General features: G+C 33.3%; 2 protein-coding genes across 2 annotated transcripts in view; both read left to right on the top strand.

The window, feature by feature from the left end:
- The window catches only part of LOC119837825 (inducible metalloproteinase inhibitor protein-like), a 6,432-nt gene extending 2,840 nt beyond the window's left edge, over positions 1 to 3,592 (top strand). The window contains exons 2-4 of the mRNA XM_038363602.1: positions 1,523 to 1,711; positions 3,123 to 3,305; positions 3,469 to 3,592. Coding sequence (XP_038219530.1) covers positions 1,523 to 1,711; positions 3,123 to 3,305; positions 3,469 to 3,470 — 374 coding nt within the window. The 3' untranslated portion in view covers positions 3,471 to 3,592. The remainder of the gene's footprint in view (positions 1 to 1,522; positions 1,712 to 3,122; positions 3,306 to 3,468) is intronic.
- A 15,389-nt stretch (positions 3,593 to 18,981) lies between these two features.
- Positions 18,982 to 21,358, top strand: LOC119838242 (venom peptide CtAPI-like). Its single transcript, XM_038364100.1, has 3 exons — positions 18,982 to 19,122; positions 20,223 to 20,405; positions 21,257 to 21,358. The coding sequence occupies exons 1-3, from the start codon at positions 19,044 to 19,046 to the stop codon at positions 21,259 to 21,261; spliced, it is 267 nt and encodes an 88-aa protein (XP_038220028.1). The 5' UTR covers positions 18,982 to 19,043; the 3' UTR covers positions 21,262 to 21,358.
- The last annotated feature ends 5,047 nt before the right edge of the window (positions 21,359 to 26,405 follow it).

The following is a 26,405-nucleotide window of genomic DNA, read 5'->3' as shown; positions in this document are numbered from 1 at the left end:
AAGTGCACTTTAAACTAGTAAATTTAATTTAATAAACGGGAGCAATTATACACACTGTTTCTAACGTAACGTTCTTTTCTTTCTGATGGGCTTTGTATTGCATTTTAATATGCATTTCTTGATTTAATGCCCTACTTTCACAATAAGGTATCAAATTAATCATATGCATGTATGGTATGTAAGTATATAATATTGAACTATTGCCTATTTCAAACAAGACGAATAATTTTGTCATTATTTATACAAATCTGTACTTGAAATTACTTTATTTCATGATATCGAAAAAAAGAAGACGATATGATCAATACAATACAGAACAATACATTGTCAATACACAAAATTAAGATGAAAGAACACAAGAAAGTAAAAAACGTCAGCTGTGTGTATGTGTTTGTGTGTGTTTGTGTGTGAGTGTGAGTGTGTGTGAGTGTATGAGAGTTTGTGTGTGTGTGTGTGTGTGTGTGTGTGTGTGTGTGTGTGTGTTTGTAGTGTATTTTTTATTGTATTTATAAATTTTCATAGACAGACTACTTTTATAATAACTCATCTAAAGACATTACCTATTTAGAAATGTTCCTGCTTTCCCTAGTTCCTGTTTTGCATTACACAGCGAAGTCGTTTATTTCACGTAAGAGAAGCCACGTGGTACATGTAGTTTGTTAAGCGAGCTAAGCAGATAATTCCAACAAAGGTGGAAATGTGCGAATGACACGTATGTACGGTTCGCAGTACAATTCTGCATTCTACGGCAAGCTATTTGAGCAATGCGATGTAATTTGTGCTGTATTATGATATTAAGTCATTGTTATATAATATGGATGACTATTTGTTAGCTTTTTTAATGCTGTTTGAAATAAAACTATATTAAAATGATAAGGGTGATGGTGTAGATATTTAGATTAGGATAAAGAAATCTTTAAGTTTAAATTGTTTAAATGATAGCAAAATTATATAACACGTAATTTGAAAAGAAATGCAGATATTTGTATTTTTATTTTGATTTTATTTCATCCGCCCGATCTGATCTGTATTTTTTATTATAACCTATGTTGATGATACGTATTTAATAAGATTATTGATTTTTTCTTTAAGACCTTTGTCTCTTTGTATGTTTATAAATAATGCCTCTAAATATTCAATTAATAAATTTTAGAAAACCTCTTAGGTTTTTTCTCAAGAAATACTATTTCAATTAAAAAAATTAATAATAAGGTGAACCTTTTTATTAAATCTTAATATATAAAAATCCAATGTCATGATGTATGTTCCCAATCAACTCTTCACCAACTCAACCGATTTTGATGAAATTTGGCATTTTATGTGTAATTTGGTCCAACTTAAGATATAGGAAATATTTTCTTTCGATTAATTATCCCAATAATTTATAATCTTAATATTTTTAATTATTACTCGGCCACAGCGACGCGTGGCCAGTTATGCTAGTAACATAAATATATAACAAAAATTCTTATGTCACCTAATTCAAATTATATATGTTTTTTATAATCTAAAATATTTTCAGTATTCAAAAGGTCAACATGTGCTTCAAACGAGATGCATGTAGAATGCTACCACTGCGGCCCCAAGAGCTGTGATCACCTGGGCTACCCGTCCCCGTGCGGGGGAAGTAGCCTGTGCAGATCGCGATGCGTCTGTATTGATGGCTACGTGAGGAATGATAATGGACTTTGTATACCGAAAATGGAGTGCCGTAAGTAGTTACGTTAGTTTTTGTAGCGTGAGATGTACTTGGAGTTCTTTCATTGTCCGAGAGCTGTAAGCTGGGCCATGTGTCACCATGTGGAGGAAACTTTCCTGTTCACGATGCGTTTGTATTGACGGGTTCGTGAGGAAAGAGGGTGTGTTAGTCTTCGGATTCTAAAGTGGAAATATTTTTCCTGTGAAACAGAATGAATCACGTCAATCAGCTGAAAACCCACAAAGTTATCGAGTAACAAGACAAACAAAAAATAAGCTGAACCTCCTTCGTTTTGGGTATTTCTGTTGTAAAGGGTAGGTAATTGCGTGCTGATTCTCATTTTAAAGGCTCAGTGTCATCACCATCAAAGATTTTTAGATCGTAGTAATACAGAGTTACGAATTTATCTATAATTATAGCATTTAGTATAGATTTCAGTTGTGTGGAAGGAATGTGCAGCACTAGGAACGTACATTGTATATAGCGCTTCCAATAGACACACAGGGATGTCTATTTATTTATTTACTTGGGATAAAAATAACTGTAACAAAAAGAAGCATAGTTTGTATAACTAAGGAAATCTCTACTAGACAACCTGGAAGGAAAGAAAATGAAAGAATATAATGGGATAGTACAAAAAACATTTACCTATACATTGTCACCTAAGACCATCTCATCTACTCTTTAACAATGTACTTATTGTATAGTTGACCAAACTTTCTTGGCACTTATAACCTTATATTCAGCAATTTCGCGGTCCACTGTTTTAGTATCATAAAAGTGTAAGTTTAGAAGAATTTTAGTACCAAAGTTTGTTCCCAGTACGATCCTAAAGAATATACTGGAGCTGTGTAAAAGTACTTGTTCTGTTTCATTTCAGTTACGTGTCATGTAATGAGAGTAAAGTTTTTAATTTCACACTTTCAAAGCGTGCAGTAGAGTGTAGTTTACAAAAACAATCATATTTAGTCGCTTTTGTTCCTGGCTGCTTTTGGTTTCAATGTTTTGTATTATTTTTTATGTAAGAGCGGGTAACCGCGTGAGTGGGTGTTCTGATGGCAGGGAATCGCTACCGCTTCTTTGCCCACTATATGGCTGGAAAAAAGGATTAATCTGAGAAGTGTGAGGCAAGAGAAATGGGCTTCTGTGGTAACAGTTTACAGTTACTTATGCAATATACTTTCTATCCTCGTATGAATCATTTTCTCCATTGTCACGATGCAGGACAAGGAATTAAAAAAAGTTTGCTAATAATTCAATAGAATTGGAGGCCCGTTTCCTGTTCCTCCAAAGAGGGATTCTGGGAATACTTATGGGCGTTGGTGATTGCTTACCAACAGCCGAACAGCTCAGTTGGCAGCTACGACAGAAAAAACAATACCTTAGTAGTTCAGCTATTTCAACGATATTGTTCTTATTTCAGCGTCGTGTGGAGGCGATAGAAACGCGACATCTGGCTGTAGTAACCATTGTGGAAACTCATGTTCTGACTTCCGGGACACCAATAAAAACTGCCTCTCCGGGTGCCACTACAATGGGTGCGATTGTAAACCTGGCTATGTGTTCCACGAGAAACTAGGCCACTGCGTTCTACCCGTCGATTGCTGTAAATATTCCATACAATTTTAATTTCACTAACCGTTTGAATGCACCTGTTGTCACCGAATTCTGTTTCAAACAAAAGTCGAGGACAAAATTAACTTGCCGTTTTTGAATAGTGCTGATTAATTTAAGTTCATTATGATTTGATAAATACTTTTGTTTTTCAGAATTTCCGGCTCTTCAACATGATTCAACGAACAAAACGCTATTAATTCGGAATTAATTTATGGACCTAATAAAATTATATTTTGTATATTTAAATTTCACCATGAATTGGTCTTTTAATTAATTATTTTGAATTATCATTAACTGTGTATTTGCTATTGTGGGCTTGTTAAATTTGCCCTCGGATTTGTCGTTTCGTTCAATAGTTTTTCCAAGGTTTTTGCAATTATTCACATGCATCTATTGAATTTATAAATAGCTTAATGTTATTTTTTACTTGTCTTGGATTGTACTTGTTTTTCGCTACTGATTTTATTGAATTAAGTTCTGATCTGATTCTGCAAACACGAAAAATTGCATTTTTTTCGGCACTAATGAGTTAGGTGCTATATTTGTGCCGAAAGAGCCAACCATTTTTTTTAACAGACGTATTTGTCTTTGAGATAAAAAAATGCTGCATTTATTTTATTTGCTTATTAATCTGACAGATTGAATAAAGCACATGCCGACAATTAAAAATATTTAAAAATGTAGTAAGAACCCCTGATCAAAGCTAGAACATAATTAATTTTAAGATCGCAGTGTAACATTTAATTACTCTTTAATAGCCATGTAATCAAAATAATTAATACCAAACAGCTATTTGTTTAAAAGAAAGTCTTCTAATTTATAATTTAATCTCCTCATTCATTTACACAATTACTCAAATGGAAACACTCAACACTGTCTTGCGAATAAAGAAGAAAAAATGTTAATTATCTTGAAAATTAACTAGGTCCTCTCAGACAATTATTTCAATTAGATCACTTCTATACTTAATTTATTTGATGGTCTAAAGAAACAATAATAAAAACAATACAACAAAGGAATTAGCTAGATTCAATAAGCTCTAGAATTAGATACGAAAGTATTTAAGATAGCAATTAAAAATGCGAAAAGTCATACTGATTCCCCTCCCCAAAATAGTGAGGCAAATTGTTTATCAAAACCAAAAAGTTGATTAAATAGTTGCCATATATTTATAGTAAATAAATAACAGTGCGTTAACTAGGTCTACAATATTTTAAAATCTTTCTTTCACATTGCCTTCAAAATCGATAATTTAATAATTTATGGAGCACATCCAGTAGTTATTTAATCAAAATGTTACCGTACAACCATAGAGATCTTTATGTTGCGGTAAAAGTTTTGCTGACATTATAACAAATATTTTCAAACTGAAACACTTAGACAAGAGGTAAACTAAAAGCATCGCATTCTAGTCGATCCCATAAATTTGAGTGTACAGTAAATAGGAGGTAATGTGCATATTTGATATTTGTATAGTAAGAAATCTTTCCACTATAAAAATTATGCACGCCTGCCTGATCCCATAGTCTTAAGACCCAAGTACAAAATCGAATTGCATGAAATTGAGTAGACAGAAGGCACACAAGGATTATATCACGATATTATCATATATTAAAGATGGCGGAACTCCCGTTCAGTTTGATCGTTTTATTTTATACGGTTGCCTTCAAGGAGGTTAAGTTGTAAATAAGGTTTAACGCAAGTCCGGACCAATGAGGCTATAAATTAGAGAAAAAGTTTTTCACTAACTCGGTACAGTTAACACCGTTTCGGGAAATATTCGGCAAGAATGTGTCGCCTTAACGCTGAACGGTTTCAGGTGTTTGGGCGAGCGGTATTTATATTGGAATGTATGTTTGTTTTGTCGAAATAGTTAGACATACATACTAAATTCGTTGTTCGTTTAGAAATAATGTTATCGTATACTTTATCCGAATATGTTGTAGATTTATTATTGAAAACTTACTGAAAAGGCATATATCTGGTTAGTTGTATTTAATTATTTTTAATATTTTTCTAAAAGTGGAAATTACACTTTTATCTCAACCAGAAATCTAAAAAGGTTTCATCAAACGAAATAATCGTTAATTAAATGCTAAAACTGTAATACTTCAAAATAATACATGAGAATAAACAATGTACGTACTCCAATATCACCACTACACCTTTATGCCTGTACCTAACGATCCCTAAAAATCTTGTAGAGGTTTATCAATCGCTATTCTCTAACGTTTAGATTTGTATTTTTCTATATTTAATATAAAGGTTTAATCGACATTAATCAAGCATGTTGCTAGTAAACATGCAAAGTAAAATTTGGCGATTTCGTTTTTTTTATTACAGAGCAAGCAAAGGGGTGGATGGGAACACTAGAGGTGTTACAAGTGCTTTGCAGGCCTTTAGTGACATATACGCTCTTTTCTTGAACGCCTCAATGTAGTATTCGTCGTTTCAAATTAAACAAACAGTAAATAGCGTGAATTAAACTTACAATGTCTTTATTGCTCTTAAATTATATACATGAATATGACGGACCTATTGAACATACTCTGTATACATTATCTATGTTTATAACAACGGTATAGAATGAAACCTAGATAATATTATTTTTCGCTTAAATTTTCGTAACATTAGCAGTTTTAAGGAATTTCTATCATAACGTCACAATGTATTAAAGAATTTTAGATAGTTTAGTATACCCACTGAATATGCATTCAGTTAGAAAAATAAATAATTGATAATTCGCATTAAGACGCGTGTCACACGCGGCAATCGCGACTGGATCGCAATGCATTCGTTGCGATTCCGCGAGCGTACTAGTGAGCGATCGTGCATTACAAGATGATGCCCGTACATTAAAAGCAATGTATAATTTTCATTTTGTTTGCATTGTGTCTGTAATGTGTGTGCGTGTGTGTGTGTGTGTGTGTGTTTATGTGTGTTTGTTTATGTCAACATAGAGGTTGGTATAATATAATGTCGATATATGAAAACGCTTATATCTATCGCGCCAAAAGGCCTTTCTTCCTTTTTTTAATTCATATTTCTCAATTCTTAGCGTATTTAATTATGGTAGCTGTTAGCCTGCAATTAGCGATTACATTAGTTTACAGTATTTTTACGTAATAGCGGGCAACTGGGGCAACACTGGGGGCAAGCGATCCACACTACCCATGAAGTTTTGCAGAGGTAGGACTTCTGCAAATGCGATGCCTGCTTTTAAGGGATAAGAGATGAGAAAAGGATTAAAGACGGAAATATAAAGGAATTCCCATATCCTCAGTAACGTAAACCTAATAAATTGTCGTCAACGTTATCAATAAACAACATAAAGGCGATTGAACAAGTTTGAATTAAATACAATTTCACTCCATTTCCAGCTAGATAACGCAAAGATTATTTGGGAAATATAATTCGGAATGAAAACAAGGAGTATTAAAATATCAATTTTACGCTTGAACACTCACCAAACTTCTGGATGATAGAACGTTCGAACTTATTTGCTTCAGCGAATTAATATTGAGTTGAATGTCAACAAATGTTTTGAAATGCACAATTTGGCTTTGTCCCGCAACATGGAATACGATACGCTAGAAGTTGTTTACAAAATTGGTTATATTTCTTTTTTTCGTTTGTTTATTGTGATATTCTTTTTTTTTTTTAATGTTATAGCGGACAGCTGAGATGGTGGTTCGCCTGATGTAAAGCGATCACCACCGCCCATAAACATTCGCAAAGGTAGTACCTCTGTGAATGCGCTGCCCGCTTTTATGGGGTAAGGGAAAAGGAAAGGATTAATGACTGGAAAGAAGGAATGGACTAGGACGGGTGAGGAAAAGGAAACGGGCCTCCGGCTCCCCCACACACCGTACGAAACACAGTGGCATGCCACTATTTCACGCCGGTTTTCTGTGGGAGTGTGGTACTTCCCCGGTGCGAGCTGGCCCAATTCGTGCCGAAGCGTGCTCGACTCTCACAATAAAATATTCTTTCGTGTAACGTCGTCTGCGTTTAAACCGATATTTACCGTTGTATGACTTGTTTTGGTTACAGCGTGATTTAATATAACTTTTTTCGCCATCTCAGCTTTGTAATATACTACCTGCGCCCCGTGGTATCACCCGCATAAGTCCGTATCCCACAGGAATATCGGGATAAATAGTTGCCTATATGTTATTCCAGTTGTTCAGCTATCTACGAACCAAATTTCATTGCAATCTGTTCAGTAGTTTTTGCGTGAAAGAGCAACAAACACACTCACATCCTTACAAACTTTCGCATTTATAATATTAGTAGGAAGGATATACATAGATTAAAACATAAAAATAAATAAAAAAGGAACTACAAAGAATAACTATAAAATGATTATAAATTGAACTTTTACCTAGCTGTTTGATATCATCACTTGCAGTACCCCCGGCCGCGCCTGGGATGCATAAGGTATGTACTACTTAGGGATCATCCACATACCGGTGTAAGAATTTTTGAAATCGGTCCAGTAGTTCCTGAGATGAGCGCGTACAAGCAAATAAATAGATCCTACAGCTTTATTCGTTATTAGTATACATATAAACACAAAATAGCTGGGGTAAAAATTCACTTCATTTTCAAAGTGGAACTTTATAATAAAGGAAGAAACTTTTAATAATCCAACGACAAGCGGCAACTCTGTCCGATTCAAAAATGTGTTGGTTCACACTGGTTGAATTTTTTACGGTTGTAGTTTTTGAAGTATAAAATTAGAACACACAAGTTTAAAAAAAGAACACGTCTTTCGTTTTGGAATTATATGAAATAAGTAAAGACATACTCAACTTTAAACGTGTTGGTTACTTGAAGGTGTAATGTGAGTTGTTTTTCAGTTTTATTTGAAACTTAACGATTATTTATAAAACAATAAAAGGCACAATCGTAGATTACGATATTTTACAGTCTTCAGATTTAATCATCCATTAAAAAAAAATGTATATACTAATACAAAAAAAATACATATATACAACGTATATATCTACACTTATTATTATTTCATAGATTTTTATAATTATAGGTTTAAATAAACAACTTAAAACCTACTGGATCGGCTTTTAAAATACTTTCACCGTTAAATAGCCACACCTTTACCCGATCTTTAAGACCGGGCGAAGCCAAAGCAAACAGCTAGTAAAACTTTAAACAGTTAAATTAAAATGATAAAAAACTTTATCAAGATAAATTTATCACCTAATGTGATTCAACGATGGCATTACAAAATGACGTAGTTTATGAAAACGGTTAATTATTGATAACTTTAACTAGGACAGCGAATCATTTAGTGAGAACTCCACTTCAATTTTATGCAGGCTTGCTTTTAGTCGCTCTGCCTTCAGCATTTGTTTTTAGTTATTAGTAAACATTTACTTCGAGATGTGGAAATTGGTATAATATGTCAAATACATTTAAACTAACTGCCTTACAAATTTATTTTTCAATGCCTTTACATTTTGTGTTATTTGTTTAACAAAATAGCGTGTATTGTTATCAAATTATGCATAATTACAATGTATTTGAATACATTCAGTATTTCTAAAGAAGGATAACTAAATGGGCACAAAATAAAATCAACAAAGCACTTGATTATTAAATATTTGAGCATAATAGGCGATGAGCAAACAGTACACATTCATACGGAAATAAATCGAGAACGCCGTCCGCCATTATCCCATAATTGCCTCATTAAAATTGTTCTAGGAATGTCCATTAGCGAAAGCACAATTAGTTTGTGTTAACCAGTTTCACAAATGGTCAACAAGCGGCTGGACCGTTTTTTATGAAATTTTTAAATAATTATGTGATTTGAATTCTATCATTTTATGTTATATTTGAAACCGTACTAGGAATATATAAATTAATCTCGCTACACAAAACTGAAACTCAAACTCATTTATTTATACAATTTGACTTCTTACAGAACCTTCTTACCACCGGTGCAGAAAGCAGTTTCTACAGAGAAGAGCCAGCAAGAAACTCTGTAGTTACTCTTTCTGCAAACCTCACTATCTATAGAATTGTCATGCAAATGGCCACAAATTCAATGCTATCCAACTTGCCATCGGAAAATATTCTGCATCGTGTGATATAGCATCGTATTAGATTCGAAAAACCCAAAAAACCGAACGTGACATTTAAATAAAATTAATTCTAACGGAAAAACATCAAGGACGCGGCTGCAAGCCTCTAGATGGCAGTAATTACGACGTCGGCACAGATAACATAATACTATACCGCGGTATCGTTTGAAGTGGATTTTATATTTTACTAGCTGCACCCTGCACGCTGTTCTGCCTTACTCTTATCATTTAGAGGTGTGAAAAATAGATGTTGGCCGATTCTCAGACCTACCCAATATGCTTACCAAATTTCAGAGGAATCGGTCTAGCCGTTTCGGAGGAGTATAGAGACTAACATTGTGACACGAGAATTTTATATATAAGATTTTAAAGATGTTTTTTATGTTTTCGTTTAATTTTAACGATGATTGAGGGTTTTTTATGAATAAATGGTGCCTAAAACTGCTTAATGGTTCCAGGCAAAAACTTATACATATTAAGATGGCTTGAAACGAAAATTTGAATAGCATAAATTGATATGTAAACAAACGATAACTTTTAAAATATTATTGAATTGAAATAGAAAGTGTTATTAGATGTTACTACATAATTTAGATTTGAATTAAAATTTATAGCATTGACATGTTATGAGAAAAAACATTGAGGCAGGATTCGAAAGTGCGTCTTCTATTATTATTTATTCTATTCTATTCTTATTATTTTCTATATTTCTGTAACGCAGATTATATGAGGATATTTTTCCTAGCTTTCACAAAGTTGCTAGAAAAGAAAAAGGTAGTAATTCTTCTGTTACTACTTCTACTTACTAAAAAGAAGAAAAAATTAAATGTAGTCTGGAATGGATTTCGAAAGAGATTTTGTTTTTTTTTATTGGCTACGATTAAAAAAGTATACATATAAATCTTCGTTAACGTTAAATTATACCCGTGACTTTTTACGCTTTATACACAATTAAAAAGAAAACAAAAAATATATTTTGAAAAAGTAAAAGATTATGTTCATTAAGCTAATTAAAGGGCTGTAATTTTCATAATATCCGAAGTAATTAAAATTTAATTAAAGTGGGGAAATTAAAAGAGTTTATCCGGGTTTTAATCGCGAATTATTTAACCCGGTTCTGTGCAACACTCACGGCAAAACGGCCAGCGAGGTCAAGGGTTAGTTTACATTTTTCGACCCACAAGTAAAATTGTGCCATATAATATTCTAATAATCAAAAGTTCGACGGTATGTGACATCTGCTAACCTGCACGTGGCCAGCGTGGTGGATTGTGGCCCGAACCCTAATAGGAGGCCTGTGTCGTAAGTAGGAACGTCTGAAGTAGGAACATATATAGGCATATATGAAGGTATAACATGATGATAATATGTGATATGATGATGATGAACATTCTAATATTATTTTACTATAATTATTTAATGCGATATTGTTCTGAATGTTCTTTTAATATTTGAAGAATAAATGATGTCTTAGGTATATAAGAAAATTGACTAGGTGACTGGCGGTCGCCGACGGGGAAAGCGGTTCGATGGACACAATGGAGTTTTATTGGTATTCCAGTATTGCAGTGGGAGTCCTACTTGATCGAAGGCCACTGTGCACATTGAGTACCACAAAAGTATTTCCATAAGAAAATGTCTTCAATTATGGCTAAATAAGCTAGCGATTTTTGGAAAAAATCAAAATAAAAAATGTTATGCATCGTTTTGTTGTTTTCTCCATAATTAACGTTTGCAAAACTGTATGAACCATTGGATATAGTACACACCATCGACGGGACAACCTGTGTTTTAAAAATTAAAATTAAAAAAATATATTAAAATTAAAAACCATAATACTTATTGCAGAATCAGTAACTATTCTTAGAAGTCTCAAAATCTAACGCGCAGTTATCCTTACAATAGGAAACGGGCGCTTATCCTGACTTGCTAACTTGACTTACGATGGAATAATCAAATGGTGAACAACAATTTGATATAGTAAAAACCACCTTATTGCAACATACCGATAGTTCAATTCGAATTGGCGTGTAACTGGATTGTCCAGACGTAAATAGTGTCGGGTTGTATTCGGATATTCAAATGTTTCAGCAAAAAAAGCAACAACGAGCTCGTTCTGCGATTCTGAATTTGTGAGGACATTTGTTACTGCAGTTGAGATTTCCACTTTAGAGTCGTATAGATAAATGCTCTTTTACATAAGTAAATTGCTTTGGGGCTTAAAGCTTATTAGAGATTTTGATAGGCTATTCCAATTTCATAAATTATGCGAAAGAATCAGCTGGATATCTATCTGGATATGGCATTTCTCGGTTCAAATCTTTTCTCTTATTACGTGACAAATATTTTCAGAAAATTGAGGAAATATATCAAATCACAAACAAATATAAATAAGCTCAATCAATAATATCATAATATTTTAGACAGCATTTTCTAGACATCAAACTAACTACTTTCACACATAAAAGATTATATGAGTCTCTTATAAACCTAAACGTTTAATTATGAATCTCTAACAGTGAATATAAAAATGAGTCTGATAATATAGTTCTTAATAAAGAACATCGTAAACTGTTTATTACTTTTTACTGGCGTGTTTTATCTCATTCTGCTCTTTTAGCACACTACGCTGTTTAAGGTTAAGGGTAACGAGACCTTTTCCCGTATATTCAGTATATAATGTAGCGGAAAATGTTTTAATCAAGTGACAGTTTCTCTTGCGAGATATATTGTGACGCGTTTTTGTATTAGAGTGTACACATTTGGTACACTCTAACACAGAATATTGATTTGATATTGTGTGTGTACGAAAACTGTTCTATTTTTAAAATGGTAAGTATTCGAGAATTGAGGGTAATATGTTACTTAGGAAGGGAATTAAGGGCATTCTTTATGTAGTAGTCAATGTATATTGTATTCTATATAATCCTTTATACATTTGACATTTGATATTATTACTTTCATATATTTTTAATGAAATGTTAGTTTTGTGACGTCTTAGCTCCAGCGTAACGTGAAGAAGAAGAATTTTCACGTCAAGTTAGAATCTTCTTGTAGTTCGATAAATCCGCCCGATAATATACGCATACGTTGAAAATTCTTACCCCAAATCAGATTTTTTGATACAAACTAATGTTGTAAAAATACCAGACAAAAACATCTCACATACTTCTATCCACACTATAGGTCCACGCCATTTACGGTATGGTCCATCACGGAAACTTCCTCCATGTTTGACTTGTTGACAGTGAACATATTTTTGAGAATTATAGGGAAAATCCATCCGTCTACTCTGGGACAATTTTATGGAAAAGCCAGTGTATTAAAATGTTCGCGAAGTATTAAATCATTTCAAAATAGTAATAATCGTCAAAAACATTACAAACAACAATACTCGATTTAAAGCTCGTTAAGTGATATTTGACATTGAACAACACTTTCAATGTCGTGGTCTAGACTCAGTCGTAATTGTTACAAAAAACCTTCGATTCATAACTATGTGATCGTAAAAACATAATAAAAAGGATTGGGCTCTAAATAATAATTCTTTCTACCTTGTCTTATAGCTACAAACTAGAAAGAAAGAAAAGAAAGAAGGAAACATTTATTTTTCAGGGACAGCACAACACACTAATGAAAGAAATTATACAAATAACTACCCACTATTTATTAAAAAAAACATTAATAGATTGCTTAGAACAGATTTTTTAGAAAGTTACGTAGAAATAGAGAAACAAGTTATGCTAAGATGGTACACGAAAGTAAATAGAATAATCATATTTTATTACTAGCATCGCATTTATAATATTAGTTAGGATAATGCAGATATGAGTGTTGGAGTTGAGTACGCTTCGAAATGAATTGTGCTAGCTCTTGACGGGGAGGTACCACAACCACACAGAAGATCGGCGTAAGATAGTACCATGCTACTTAAATTTGATAAGTAGGTGAGACGAAGGTCTGTATCTTTTTCCTCACTTCCCAGGCCAAAAAATAGAGCACATCTCATTTCTATCAAATACTTTAAAAACAGAGTCACTTATTTGTATCATACACTTACGAACAAATCCGACTGGAGTAATTTTAATTACTTCCTTCCTTCCTTGTCATAGTAAAAACGTTTTTAGATTAAAGCGAAAAAATCTACCAAACTTATAGCGTTTAAAAAACCAATTTCATCCTTGGCGAATCTGTTATGAAAACTGATTTAATCTGGGCTTCGGGATATTACTTATCGCGCTGTCATACTACTTTTAATATAGGAAATCGAATATTTTTTTATTATCGAGCGACGCTGAATTTTATTAAAAAAGGGAAGTGAATTTCAATAAATTATGTTACCGTATTAAAAATATCGCCGTGATAATCTCCATATATATATATATATGCCGATTCTCATGATATTTTGTGTACATATCGGGAAGGTCTGAGAATCGACCAACATCTATTTTTATACCCCACTGATAAGAGTAGAGTAAGATAAACAGCGTTTGCCTGATCAGCTAGTAGGATATAAGAAGAATACAGAGAGAATACATCACTTAAAATAAATTTTCTTAGTACATGAAAGTGAATTATAAATGTGTATACATCAATTCATGTCATACTATAATCCTTTAATGTCATTTAATACATAGAATCATTCAAGCGTAGTAGCTGTGAGTCGATTTATTTAAGTACATTTAATCGATCAATGCATTCAGTTGCCGTCACCTCATGAATCAAGATAATCTCCGAGAACAAATTCAGCTGTAATAAAGATGCCATTACTTAAATTATATTTCACCTTTATCATGCCTTATCTTGCGATTTGCCGAATTTCTTTCCCCATTGTTTGCGGGACGCCATGTCGAATATCAAACGATTCGTAAAATAATTCATGTCCATTAAGCTAAATTACACTTTATATGAATACATTTAGATCTAATATTCTCTAAATGACAATTTAAATGTAAATTATTTGTGGTCTTCCGGCTCACGGGCTAAACCACATCGCGCTTCGGCATCCAACAGAACTTGTCTTGCGTTAAATTGTTTCAATCTTTGTAAGCATTTGTTTATTTTAAAGGTACTTTTTTTCGCCGAATTCCAAGTTATCTTGTACGCTCCAAAGACTCCTTTAGAGCTTCCGTTTTCTTGGTAAAAGAATCGATAAAATTGAAATTTACATCATGAACAGAGTTCGTTTGACAAAATCTCGTTACAGACATAATATAATTTTATATTGAGATATATTCATGTAAGATAAAGTTACTAAATAAATATAACCTAAAAAATATCCTTTTAACACCAAACTTAGGTAAATAATTCACCTCTTTTGTTTTAATGTGATATTAACCCAAAAGAAGTTAAATGATTAAAAAACTATTGTTAAAAAAAAAATAGAACATTATTTCCTCCAAAATCGCGTGGCAGCCATTTTCTTGGCACGTTTAATATTTATGTTGCCATTTTTTACACGTCAGCACTTCGGGTGACAAAGGAGTACCCACGGGGGCAACCCATATACCCAATATTTATTTATATACTCTCACATATAAATTGTGCATCAGTTTTTATATAAAAGATCTTATATATCACATAAAGAAAGAAAAAGTGACTTAAAGGGTGGAGGGAAAAAAGAGGAAGTTAATGTACATTTGCATTTATAAAATGCAGTTGAAATGCACAGTTCCTGAGATCAGCGTGTTCAAACAAACATACTTCAGCACGAATTGGGCCAGCTTGCACAGGGGCGTGGTACTGTTTTTCGTTCGGGGAATGGGGGAAATGGAGGTCTATATCCTTTTCCTTATGCTTTCTACCTTTATCCTGACGTCAATCCTTTAAGTTATTGAATTTTTCCGTTATTTAATAAATAGATAATGCTGTTTTCTTATATCTATTATAAGATATAGATAGATTAGCTTTGATTTAGGTATAGATTCGCTTTAAATTGCTTTCTTATATAAAAAAGGAGGTTTCCTATTCGAGTTGTTTTTTAATTTGAAATCTAGTGTCTTCCGTGCTGGGATCACAAATATTAAATAAAATTAATTAAAGTTGATTTAGTTCTCCCAATTCCACGGTGGTTTAGTTTCTTCGCATGAATAATTATACAATAATGTTTAGAACTGTTATTACACCTTGAGCTTTTTACTATTACCATCCTTCACATTACGATATCACATTATGAACATTATATTATCGTATTACGTAATAATACCTCCTATTACAATTATCTCTGGCTTTTATTATCCTCGTAAATGAACGTGATAAATTCGCAACATCTTGCCATAATCTCTAATGTGAAACATACAGGCAGAGAGCTGATTAAAAAAAATTTCTTAATATCTAATTCATCAGTTTGAATCCGCTTGGATCGAATTGAAACTTTTATAACTAGTTTAAAAGACAATTTCATGCCAAATTTTATGATTTGACATGCATAAATTTGCATTTGACTTTATCCCTGAGTAAATTACAAACGTCCATCCTGCAAGTAAATGTTATGAATAAGCTAACTCGAGCTACTGACACCTCACTATATATCAAAAATCGCTCAACGAATTGTAATTATTTTTGATTCTCAGGATTTGGCTTCGCCTAGATTAGAATAATGATAACTGTTCAAAATTTTGAAAACGAACAAAAAGTGAATTAACCATACATACTGCCCAAGCTTAACGGGGGTGTGTAGATGGTTATTTTGTTATAATATGCAGCGTCTGCAAAGAAAATCTATTCTTTATAAGCGGACCATAAGGAAGATGCACTTGAGATTTATTAAAATAGTTTCAATTAAAGTTTAGAAGATTTTCAATTAAAAAAAAAATTCAATGGTGGTTCTTTCTATAGTAATAATTCCGTTTTTACATGATATAAAGACAGAACAGAATGTAATAAAAATTAAACTGACATCGTTACTGACGTACTGATTCTGAATATTTACAGATGCAATAAATGTTTAATCAAACCAAACGAAACAATTTTTGTAAGACATTCAAGACATGTAACATCTCAGTCTCCACGTGACCCACGCTCACTGTAAAGTGTTCGAAACTGGTTAGTAATATAATGAAGCACACTTCGGCACGAATTGGGCCAGCTCGCACCGGGGAAGTACCACAGCCCCACAGAAAACCGGCGTGAAATAGTGGCATGCCACTGTGTTTCGTACAGTGAGTGGGGGAGCCGGAGGCCTATTTCCTTTTCCTCACCCGTCCCAGTCCATTCCTTCTTTCCTGTCATGAATTCGTTCCTTTTCCCTTACGCACTAAAAGCGGGCAGCGCATTCGCAGAGGCACTACCTTTGCGAATGTTCATGGGCGGTTGTGATCGTTTACCATCAGGCGAACCACCAGCTCAGTTGCCAGCTATGACATAAAAAAAAATCGCGTCTAAAATCCATTAAAAAATCTTAATTTGTAAATGTATGATAATCGCGTAAAATCAAACACAAGAAAATACCAAACGAAACTCCTCAAACACATAACGGTAATGGTATACAATCATCAGCCAGCTCTCGGACCAATCTGACCCGAACCTTGAATTCGTAAAGGTAACATTTATGACTTGACTGGTTTTATTCTTCACTTAACGATATTAAGGCTCTGTAATTGTTTGAGGTGTTATTGTTATTTTGACACGTGGCTGCCTTATTACAGTATACATTCTATATTCATATAGGAAAGGTATTTTCATTCATTCTTAGGCCCTGTTTTGCTTAATACGCTCATATATTTATTTAGACGAATACAAAATTAAAGGATATTTTAAATATTTACACTTATAATTACATACTTTTACTACTTTTAATGTTTCGCGTAGCCTCATATTTGTCCTGTACCATATAACACATATTGTAATAGAACATAAAAAAAATTACATAATGCAGACGAATTTCTAGATACAAATGATTTTATATATATACATATTATGTTTCCGAAAAGTGGTTATGTGAAGGTTCGTGTCTTTTAAAAATAATATTCTGATACTAACAAATACAAGGTTAATCATGATATTACGTGTCATTACATTATGGTAACATATAATTTACTAGCTCTGATTAAATCTATGCTCCATCATAATAAGTAATTATTTCATATTCTTATTATGGGTCGGTATTTCCCACGTACCTATCCATAATGCTTTATTGTAAATAAATATTTTATGGTTAAATAATATGCAAGGAACTATATTGTGGGAGTCGAGCACGCTTCGGCACGAATTGGGCCAGCTCGCACCGGGGAAGTACCACACCCCCACAGAAAACCGGCGTGAAACAGTGGCATGCCACTGTGTTTCGTACGGTGAGTGGGGGAGCCGGAGGCCCGTTTCCTTTCCCTCACCCGTCCCAGTCCATTCCTTCTTTCCAGTCGTTAATCCATTCCTTTTCTCTTATCCCAAAAAAGCGGGCAGCGCATTCGCAGAGGCCCAACCTTTGCGAATGTTCATGGGCGGTGGTGATCGCTTACCATCAGGCGAACCACCAGCTCAGTTGCCCGCTATGACATAAAAAAAAGAAAACTCGAATGTTTTTATGTAATACAATATAAAAATTCACGAGTGTAATCTTATGTGGACAAAAATTTATTGCCAAATATGTTGTTAAGCGTAAGACTACAGAACGGCTCGACCAATTCGGTAATTTTTTAAAAAATTTTGTTAAGGTATAAGGAATGTTCTTATGGTGGGAAAGAATGTACATGAGTGGAGCCGGGGCGTACTGCTAGTATACAATAAATAATAGAAATTTGTAAGTTTCCTGCTCGAGACGTATATATATATATATATATATATATATGTTATTCTTCAGAAGTTTTTCTTTTATTTTAATGAATATTGTATAATCAATAGTTTTTGACTTGGAATTGTAAATATAAACCAATCTGGAATCCCCCTGAATACACATAAAAAATTTCATTAAAATCGGTAGAGCTGTTGAGGAGCAGTGACAAACATATGCAGAGAAGAAATATAATATAATAAGAAAAATAATAGAAAGATATTCCTACAGCAACACGAGCCAATAAAATGCTTATTTATTTAAAAAATGGCTATAAATGACATGTTTTTACACTTATTAAGATTTTTAATATTGTCGTGGATTATTTTCATGACAGGGATATTAAAAGTTAAGTCCCGTGTCCCCTACTGGAGTATGGGGCAGATGATATACATCTGTTTGACTGATCGATTTTCTTTATGGACAAGTAGGTGATCAGCCTTCTGTGTCCTGCCAGACCGAGACATTTTTTTTTTATTGTCCCCACCGGGAATCGAACCCAGGACCTCTCGGTTCTACGCTCACGCGTTTACCACTGTACTAAGGAGGCGGTCAAGGATAGGGATATTAGCAATAGAAATATAATATTATTTAAAAAAACTTGGCATCCTATAATTGAATGAATTGTAACACTTAAATTATAAGAAACTAATGTAAAAAAAAACTACAAATAAAATAAATGTACTGGATTTACCTATAACAACAATGCTTTAGCTCCGTAGGTAACAATTATCATCGCAGATAACGTCATCCTAAATCAACGTATATATAATTGTTTTTTATAACATATTGTACATAAATACATCATCAGGAAAAACGAAACCAGTGTGTCGAGAACTAAATTAGATACAACATGTCTTTAAAAACATTACCCGTTTTGTTTTTGTGTTTCGTTGTTTCGTATGCTTTGAAGATTGATAAAACACCGTGGGGTAAGTAGGTTATACAACAAATCAATTCGTTACTAGTATCATAGCGCGTTAGTATAAGTAGTTTAAGCAGTTAGTTAGTATAGTAGTTAGTAGTTAGAGAAAGAATAGTGAGAATTATTGTTAATTAAAGCAGTTGTGGCTCAGTGGTTGGACTTTGGAGTTTAAAATCAATAAGACGGGGTTCGAGACCGGGGTGAGCGTGTAGGAAATAAATCGATTTTTAAATTTATCTGCAAATGTGGATAACATCACCATTGCATAAACGGTGAAGGAAAACATCGTGAGGAAACCGGCACGCCCAAGAATCAAAATTCGACGACATGTGACATCTGCCCATCCGCACTTGGCCAGCGTGGTAGATTATGGCCTGAACCCTCATAGGAGGCCTGTGTCCCAGCAGTGTGAACATATATGGGCTGAAAATGATGATTGTTAATTTCATTACAATTTTCTACAAGTATTTGAACATGATCTATGTCTAAACTAATATTACAAAGAGGATAGATTTGTACCTAAGTGTGTGTGTACTATTTTGACATAAAAATACGTGATTTCAAAAATTATTTCACCGTTAGAAAGCTGCAACTTCACTGAGTGGCATCCTACTTCCTACTAATATTATAAATGCGAAAGTTTGTAAGGATGTGTGTGCGTTTGTCGCTCTTTCACGCAAAAACTACTGAACCCATCGCAATGAAATTTGGTACGTAGACAGCTGGACAACTGGAATGACATATAGGCAACTTTCTATCCCGATATTCCTACGGGATACGGACTTACGCGGGTGAAACCGCGGGACGCAGCTAGTAGGCTATATATGTACCGCTGCGAAAAACTAGTAAAATATAAGGCAACATGCCTTATATTTTACTAGTTGTTCATAAGAAGGAAGAAGAAGGATAATAATTTAAAAAGTTTGTTAGTTAGTATAACCGCAGTTTATGACCGTATCTTAAAATGCTGATTAAATTAAAAAAAATATATACAAGCGCTTATTTAAGAAAACGTGTATAACTTTTAATGGTTTCATGTTATATATTAACTTTCTTTCGAACACAGCGACTATTTGTGTATAATTCATCATAAACTTAATTTCGCAGAATGCCCCAAAAATGAACATTACATCGAATGTGCTCTGGAAGTATGCTGGAAGAATTGCAAGGATCTGAAAAATCCTCCGCCATGTCCTTCTATAGCCGCTGGTTGCTACGACCCTGCATGTGTGTGTGACCCTGACTATATGAGAAATGATGAGGGTGTGTGTGTACCCACTGATCAATGCTGTAAGTAACAATAATTTATTTAATATACAGGTGTGGCTTAATGAATTGGTAATAAGGTTGCGGTTCAGAATAATAAACTTTGTGTTTAGTACAACATCCCCGGTATTAGAGATATTAAAAAATTAAAGGAAAATACACTATTTGCCGCTCTTTCTGGTAAGGGTTTAAAATTAAGAAATTTAATCAATCAGTTTTTGGTACTTTATTTCTGGATAGATCTACCTAATGGGCTATCTAATTTAAAAAAATAATTGTAAGGGGCGCATTACTATTTTCTTTATAAACATAGATGAGAACTCAATTTTCGTGTCTTGCTTAGCTTTTCTTTGTAAGCATATAAAAAGTTCAAAAGAAGATGTGGTTGCCCGAATGCCAAATTAATTAAACACGTTTTATTAATATTGAAAAATTAAAATGAACAACAAGCAGATTAAATCTATAATTGATTAAAAAGGTGTATAGTATGTATTAAAGTCTAATTTATTTTATATTCTCGTGTTTAAATTTTGAGTCGATATTAGATCAAAGAAATTATTTAGCACTTGCTAAACTTAAAATAATACTTTTAGTTAAGTTTAGTAGTTAGGATCGATACTTAAATCATGATAATAAACATTTATGGATTATCGATCGAGTGTATCCAATGATTTTAATATTATCTAGTTTTTATATTTTAAAGTTTTAACTTCAATATAACCCACGTATAACATGGCTTACATAAATTATTTTGTATAACTCCTTTATTTTATTATAAACTTCAATATAACTCACGTATAACACGACTTACTCAAATTATTTTATATAACTCGTTTATTTTATTTCAACACAGTTAATCATTAATGTATTTTCAGCATAAAACCACGACAGCGAATAAACCTGGGCCCCGGAGTAACAATGTGCAAGCAATGTTTTGGAATTTTCATATTTTTTATAAATAAATACTATTAGAAAAATATGTGTTTTAACTGTAAGAGATTATCCCGATGTATGGAAAAATATATCTGTATATTTTAATATTACCCTCTCGTTATAAAATTAAGGCCACAGCGGCTAATTCATATTGAGAATAGGGTAACAAAAAGGAGTTAATATTATATTATAGTACATAAGTACACGTCATAATCTCATAGTTCGTTAGCTGTGGTACTTGTATACACACGCATGGTCAATAAAAAATTCTACATGTTCATGCTCTCATCTTACAAACCAAGTAAATAGATATAAAAATCTTAGAACTCAGTTTTTTGTACCTATATTGCAATGTTTCCTCAACATACGTAGATATTTATTGCACACTAGCATTTATTATCTGTGGCACTGTACCACAAAGAACATAAACAAAAAGTTAAATGTCGGCAATTTGAAAAGAGCACACGCACAGTTTAACTTGAAGCACTACAACAATTACCATTTACCGTAACCTCACTCCGAATGGCTGCCTCAACGGCGAATGGTAGAAAGTTTCCTTTATGTCTGCCTTTATTGTTTTACAGAGTATCTGCACCGTTACTTGTTCCTACACTAATTCCATGATATATTTGTTATAGTTCAAATGCTCTATCCGTGTTGATCTGTAAAACAATTCAAAGCACTTGTTTTTGACTGCGGTAGTCGTGCACGCTTCGACACGAACGTGGCCAGTTCGCATTTTCGCTTCGGAAATATTAGGTGTGCTCACAGATACGATCGACGTGAAATATCAGCATGCTTAAACTATTGTGTTTTGTTTGGTCAGTGGGGGAGCGAGAGGCCCGTATCCTTTTCTTAACCCAGCCCAGTCCTCCTTTTCCACCTAGGCAATCCTTTCTTCATTTCATGCTATTTAAAGTCGGTATTTCATTTATAGAGGCGTAAGTTCGCAAACGTCCAGGTTACATTTCTGCAAATGTTAATGGCCGGTGGTAGCGCTTACCATCAAGCGACGCACTGGTTTCTTTACTGGCGATGTTATAAAAACGTATCAGTAGGACAGAAAGCATGAGATCATCCTTATCCTATTTGCTGCACCTGTTATCAAACCAGAAATTGAAAAATTATGCTTATTCCAAAACATATATCCAATATTACATTAAAACGTCATAATTATAAACATAAGTAAAGAGAAAATTTGCCTCGACTCATGATGAATTTTATTTGTAAAGGCTTCGGTTTAAGTGAGTTATGCGATGAAAGTGCCTGCCTGTACTAATTAAAATAAGAGTCGTATAAAGTACCCAACAGCCTTCGTTTGCTCAATAATTCAAAACTTTTTTACTATAAAATGTATCTAACTTGTACGCAGTTCATAATTTAATGAGGACGAGTTAATAAGGTAGAGAGATCGCTTGCAGTTGTATTCAGTAATTTCTCATGTAACTTGCATAAACTATATACCTGTCTAACAATTCTATAGAGAGCTAAAATAAATTAAGCTGTACGCTTGAAAGTGCTAATCTCAAGAACTGCTTCACCGATTCGGGTGAAACTTGGTACAGAGATAATTTAAGACTCGAAAAGGGACATGGGATCAGCTAGACTCTAGTGATTAACTAATAATTAGACTATAAATACTTGATCTTTGTATAAAATTTGATTCATTTCTATGATAAATCAATACTTACTCTTTTTTTTCAAATAGTAATTAAGTAATAAATTTTTAAGAGAAAATATTTACTATTAAAGTGTCATTTCTGATTTCTATCATTATCACATCATATGTTTACGAAACATTAAAAAAACACGAAACGTGCTATAAGCTATATTAGCTCTAATAAAAATTTCATATTCAAGATTATGTATGCATTTTTTAATAATTTCCTTTTTCAGAAGAACATTACAGTTATAATTGTTCATGAATAGAGACGGCATATGCATAGAGAGTTGGCTTAACTTTATTTTAAATGCATATTGCGGTGTTACTCCGGCGCGGTACACGGAAATATCCCCCAAAATATGACTAAATAACGCTCGCTGAAACAACAAAATCACAAACGCAATTTCGTTCGAGAGAATGTCATTTGGAATACGGACTAAAAGTGTATAGTGAAGTTGAAATTTGGTGGAATGTTATTATTTAATATGTTTTTTGAAGCGAACTTAGTCATTTTAAACCTTAAATTTCATTAAAGCAAATTGTTAAAAATTATTGGTTGTTTGACGTCATTGATTCTTGATGATAATAGGCAATTATAGCTTAGCTTAAGGAGCGTCAGTGAATCGTTTTAATTAACTTAATCACTACACCTAACCCCTCAGTCTATTAATGATGTTAAAGTAATAGAGACCGAAAAGAAGACCATTGAATATGATAGGTACATATATCATGAAGAGCAGTGGTAGCTCAGTGGTTAATAACTCGGACTCCAATTGAAAAAGTCGGACAATCGAGTCCTTCCTTGCAAGCAAGCAAGAAATAAATTGTTTCTTTCAATTTAACTGCACATTATCCACTTAATCGGAATGTTGGAGATCTCGAATGTGAAAAGATCGTCGACATGTGTCATCTGTCAACCTACTCTTGACCAACATCTCCTAATCCTTCATGGAAGGCCTGCGTCTCTGCAGTAGGAACATGTTATATTATGAGCTGATGATGGTGTGACATAATTTTAATCGGGTTGTTCCTACAAGAGGATAAAAAACATTAGGTGAGTAATGTAAACTAAAAATTAAAACGAAGACGCGTTGTTAGTCCATTCCCGAGCTAATAATTATGAGGCCAATGATATAAGGTTACATAAGACGTTTCTGTATATATATTCGCAGTGTTAAATTTACTGAGAAATAATACTTAAGCTTAACAAGCGAAGCATTGTACAAACGCTAATTAACAGCTCCTAATCAAACATCATAAAGATTTCCACACATTTCCCGTGTTATTTGACATTGTATCAACAAATTTCCGGGCACATAGCAGATGCCATTGTTGAAACTCAAGCTAATTTGCATAAAGGTGAACCAGGGAACAATGCGATACAGTTATGATATTACCTACGATTACTGTATTAATTGTTCTTAGTAATCTTTAGATTTAAGGATATACTAAGTCAAAGCAAGGGCATGTTAAAATTATGCGCTCAATATATCGGCAGTTATGATCCTTAAACTTACTCAGATTTAACTAGATTTTTTATAAATAAAAGTTTCAATTTCTGATCATCTCAGTTATTGTCAATTATGTCAAGATTCATTTTGTTCCCTGAGACAGTTTTGGACATGAAAGCCAGGTGTAAAACGAGCGCTTAAGAATTTTTTAGTTTTTTATTAAATCGTCAGTTTGACAGCCGTTGACAGGTTGTCCTATCCATGTGTTTTGAAATCGCTTATAAACCCGTCAAAACCTTTTTCAGGTTTATAATATACTTTTTATTCAATTAAAAATGTATAAATAATTTTATAGTCTTTATTTTTAGATTAAGTACGTGTTTATAGAAGAATGTTCTATAAAAAATATATTTAATATTCGTATAATTGTTAATGAATACAACAACATTGACTGGGACGTAAAATTCCCCTTAGCACAAAACAAAGATGTAAATAAAAAAAAAGTTAAGAGTTTGAATTTGCATAGAAATAAATAAAAATGTGGTGTATTAATTGTGAATATATGTAGGTATAAAAATTATAGGAGTCAAGCACGCTTCGGCACGAATTGGACCTGCTCGTACCGGGGGAATAAAGTAAATAAGCGTCAGGGTTAAACACTAGCATGTTACTGTATTTTGATCTGCGAGTGGGGGAGCCAGATGCCTGCATCCTTTTCCCCACCCTTCCGAATGTCGCTTACAATCAGGCGAACCATTAGCTCCGTTGCCCGGTATTACTAATAAAAAAATATGTGATCGTCGAAGCACGTTTCAAAACCTTCAGAAATACGTAAATCCACAAGTCACTGATTTCTTCCCTGACATATCATCTGTTATATCCCTGCCAACAAAGTGCATTATTTCTAGCTGCCAGCGACACTTGAGTTAGAAGCGTTTATTCACTCTGTGGTGCACTCCATTTTGTTTGTTGACGAAAATGTTATATTCTTAAATTTTTACCTCAAAGCTCGGTTTGAATTTGTTTATGTCAACACGTCGCTTTGCGAATTTATTATCTGCAGTTTTACGTCATGAATTGCATATAACTTTACTCGAGTTCAACTGGGATAAGAGTTACTTTATATAATCTGGGTTCTCATGTATCTTTGCCTTGTTGCGTGTAGGAGGAAATAGGCTACAAGCTATGCCAATAAATCATACGTTATTTGTTAGGTTTGCAAATCTTTCCCATAATAGGTATGGGTGATAGTATGAGTACAATATTTGATAACGGTGACGATAAATAATTGTTTATAAATTATACATTCAATTTGCAGTATAAAAAAGATAATTAAATGGGCTATATAGCTTCGCCCGTGTAGTAGAGGAAAAGTTAGAAAGTCCCAGGGTTTCTCCCACATAATTCACGTTCCCGTGGGATATCCGGGATAAAAATTATACCTTTTTTGGGTCTGAAACTATCTCAGTACCTACCAAATTTCATCAGAATCTGTTCGTTGGTTTAGGCGTTAAGAATCACATCTTCACATCTATGCTATTAAGAAGGGACAAAGCGGCCACTGCGAAAAGTAATTCATTATTTCCATTATGTGTTAAAGTTTTAGCTCCGAGCTTCCCTGGCGAATAAACTTAAAAAGTGTTGAAGCAAAACTTTTTAGACCCTTTACCCTTAGTTACTCCCAGACTGCAATAAAATGGGCTTAATGGCCAAGTATACATATTTGTGATAATGTTCGTGCAGTCGTATTTTTATCATAATTTGAATAACTTTACTCATATAATATTTAATTTCGTTAAGACTCGATATTGAGCCATTTTAAACGGACAGATTTAATTCAAACTTTGTGCATTCATCAACGATCGGTGACCATAAAATAAACTAATAACTTTATTATTATCCTTATTAAGCTTATTTCGTTATTTCAGAATTTTGAGAACAAAAAAGATCACGTGACCTTTTTTGTTTATGTTGTAA

The sequence above is a fragment of the Zerene cesonia genome, chromosome 3, assembly GCF_012273895.1.
Source record: "Zerene cesonia ecotype Mississippi chromosome 3, Zerene_cesonia_1.1, whole genome shotgun sequence".
Classification (NCBI taxonomy): domain Eukaryota; kingdom Metazoa; phylum Arthropoda; class Insecta; order Lepidoptera; family Pieridae; genus Zerene; species Zerene cesonia.
This window is presented reverse-complemented; position numbering and strand designations above follow the sequence as displayed.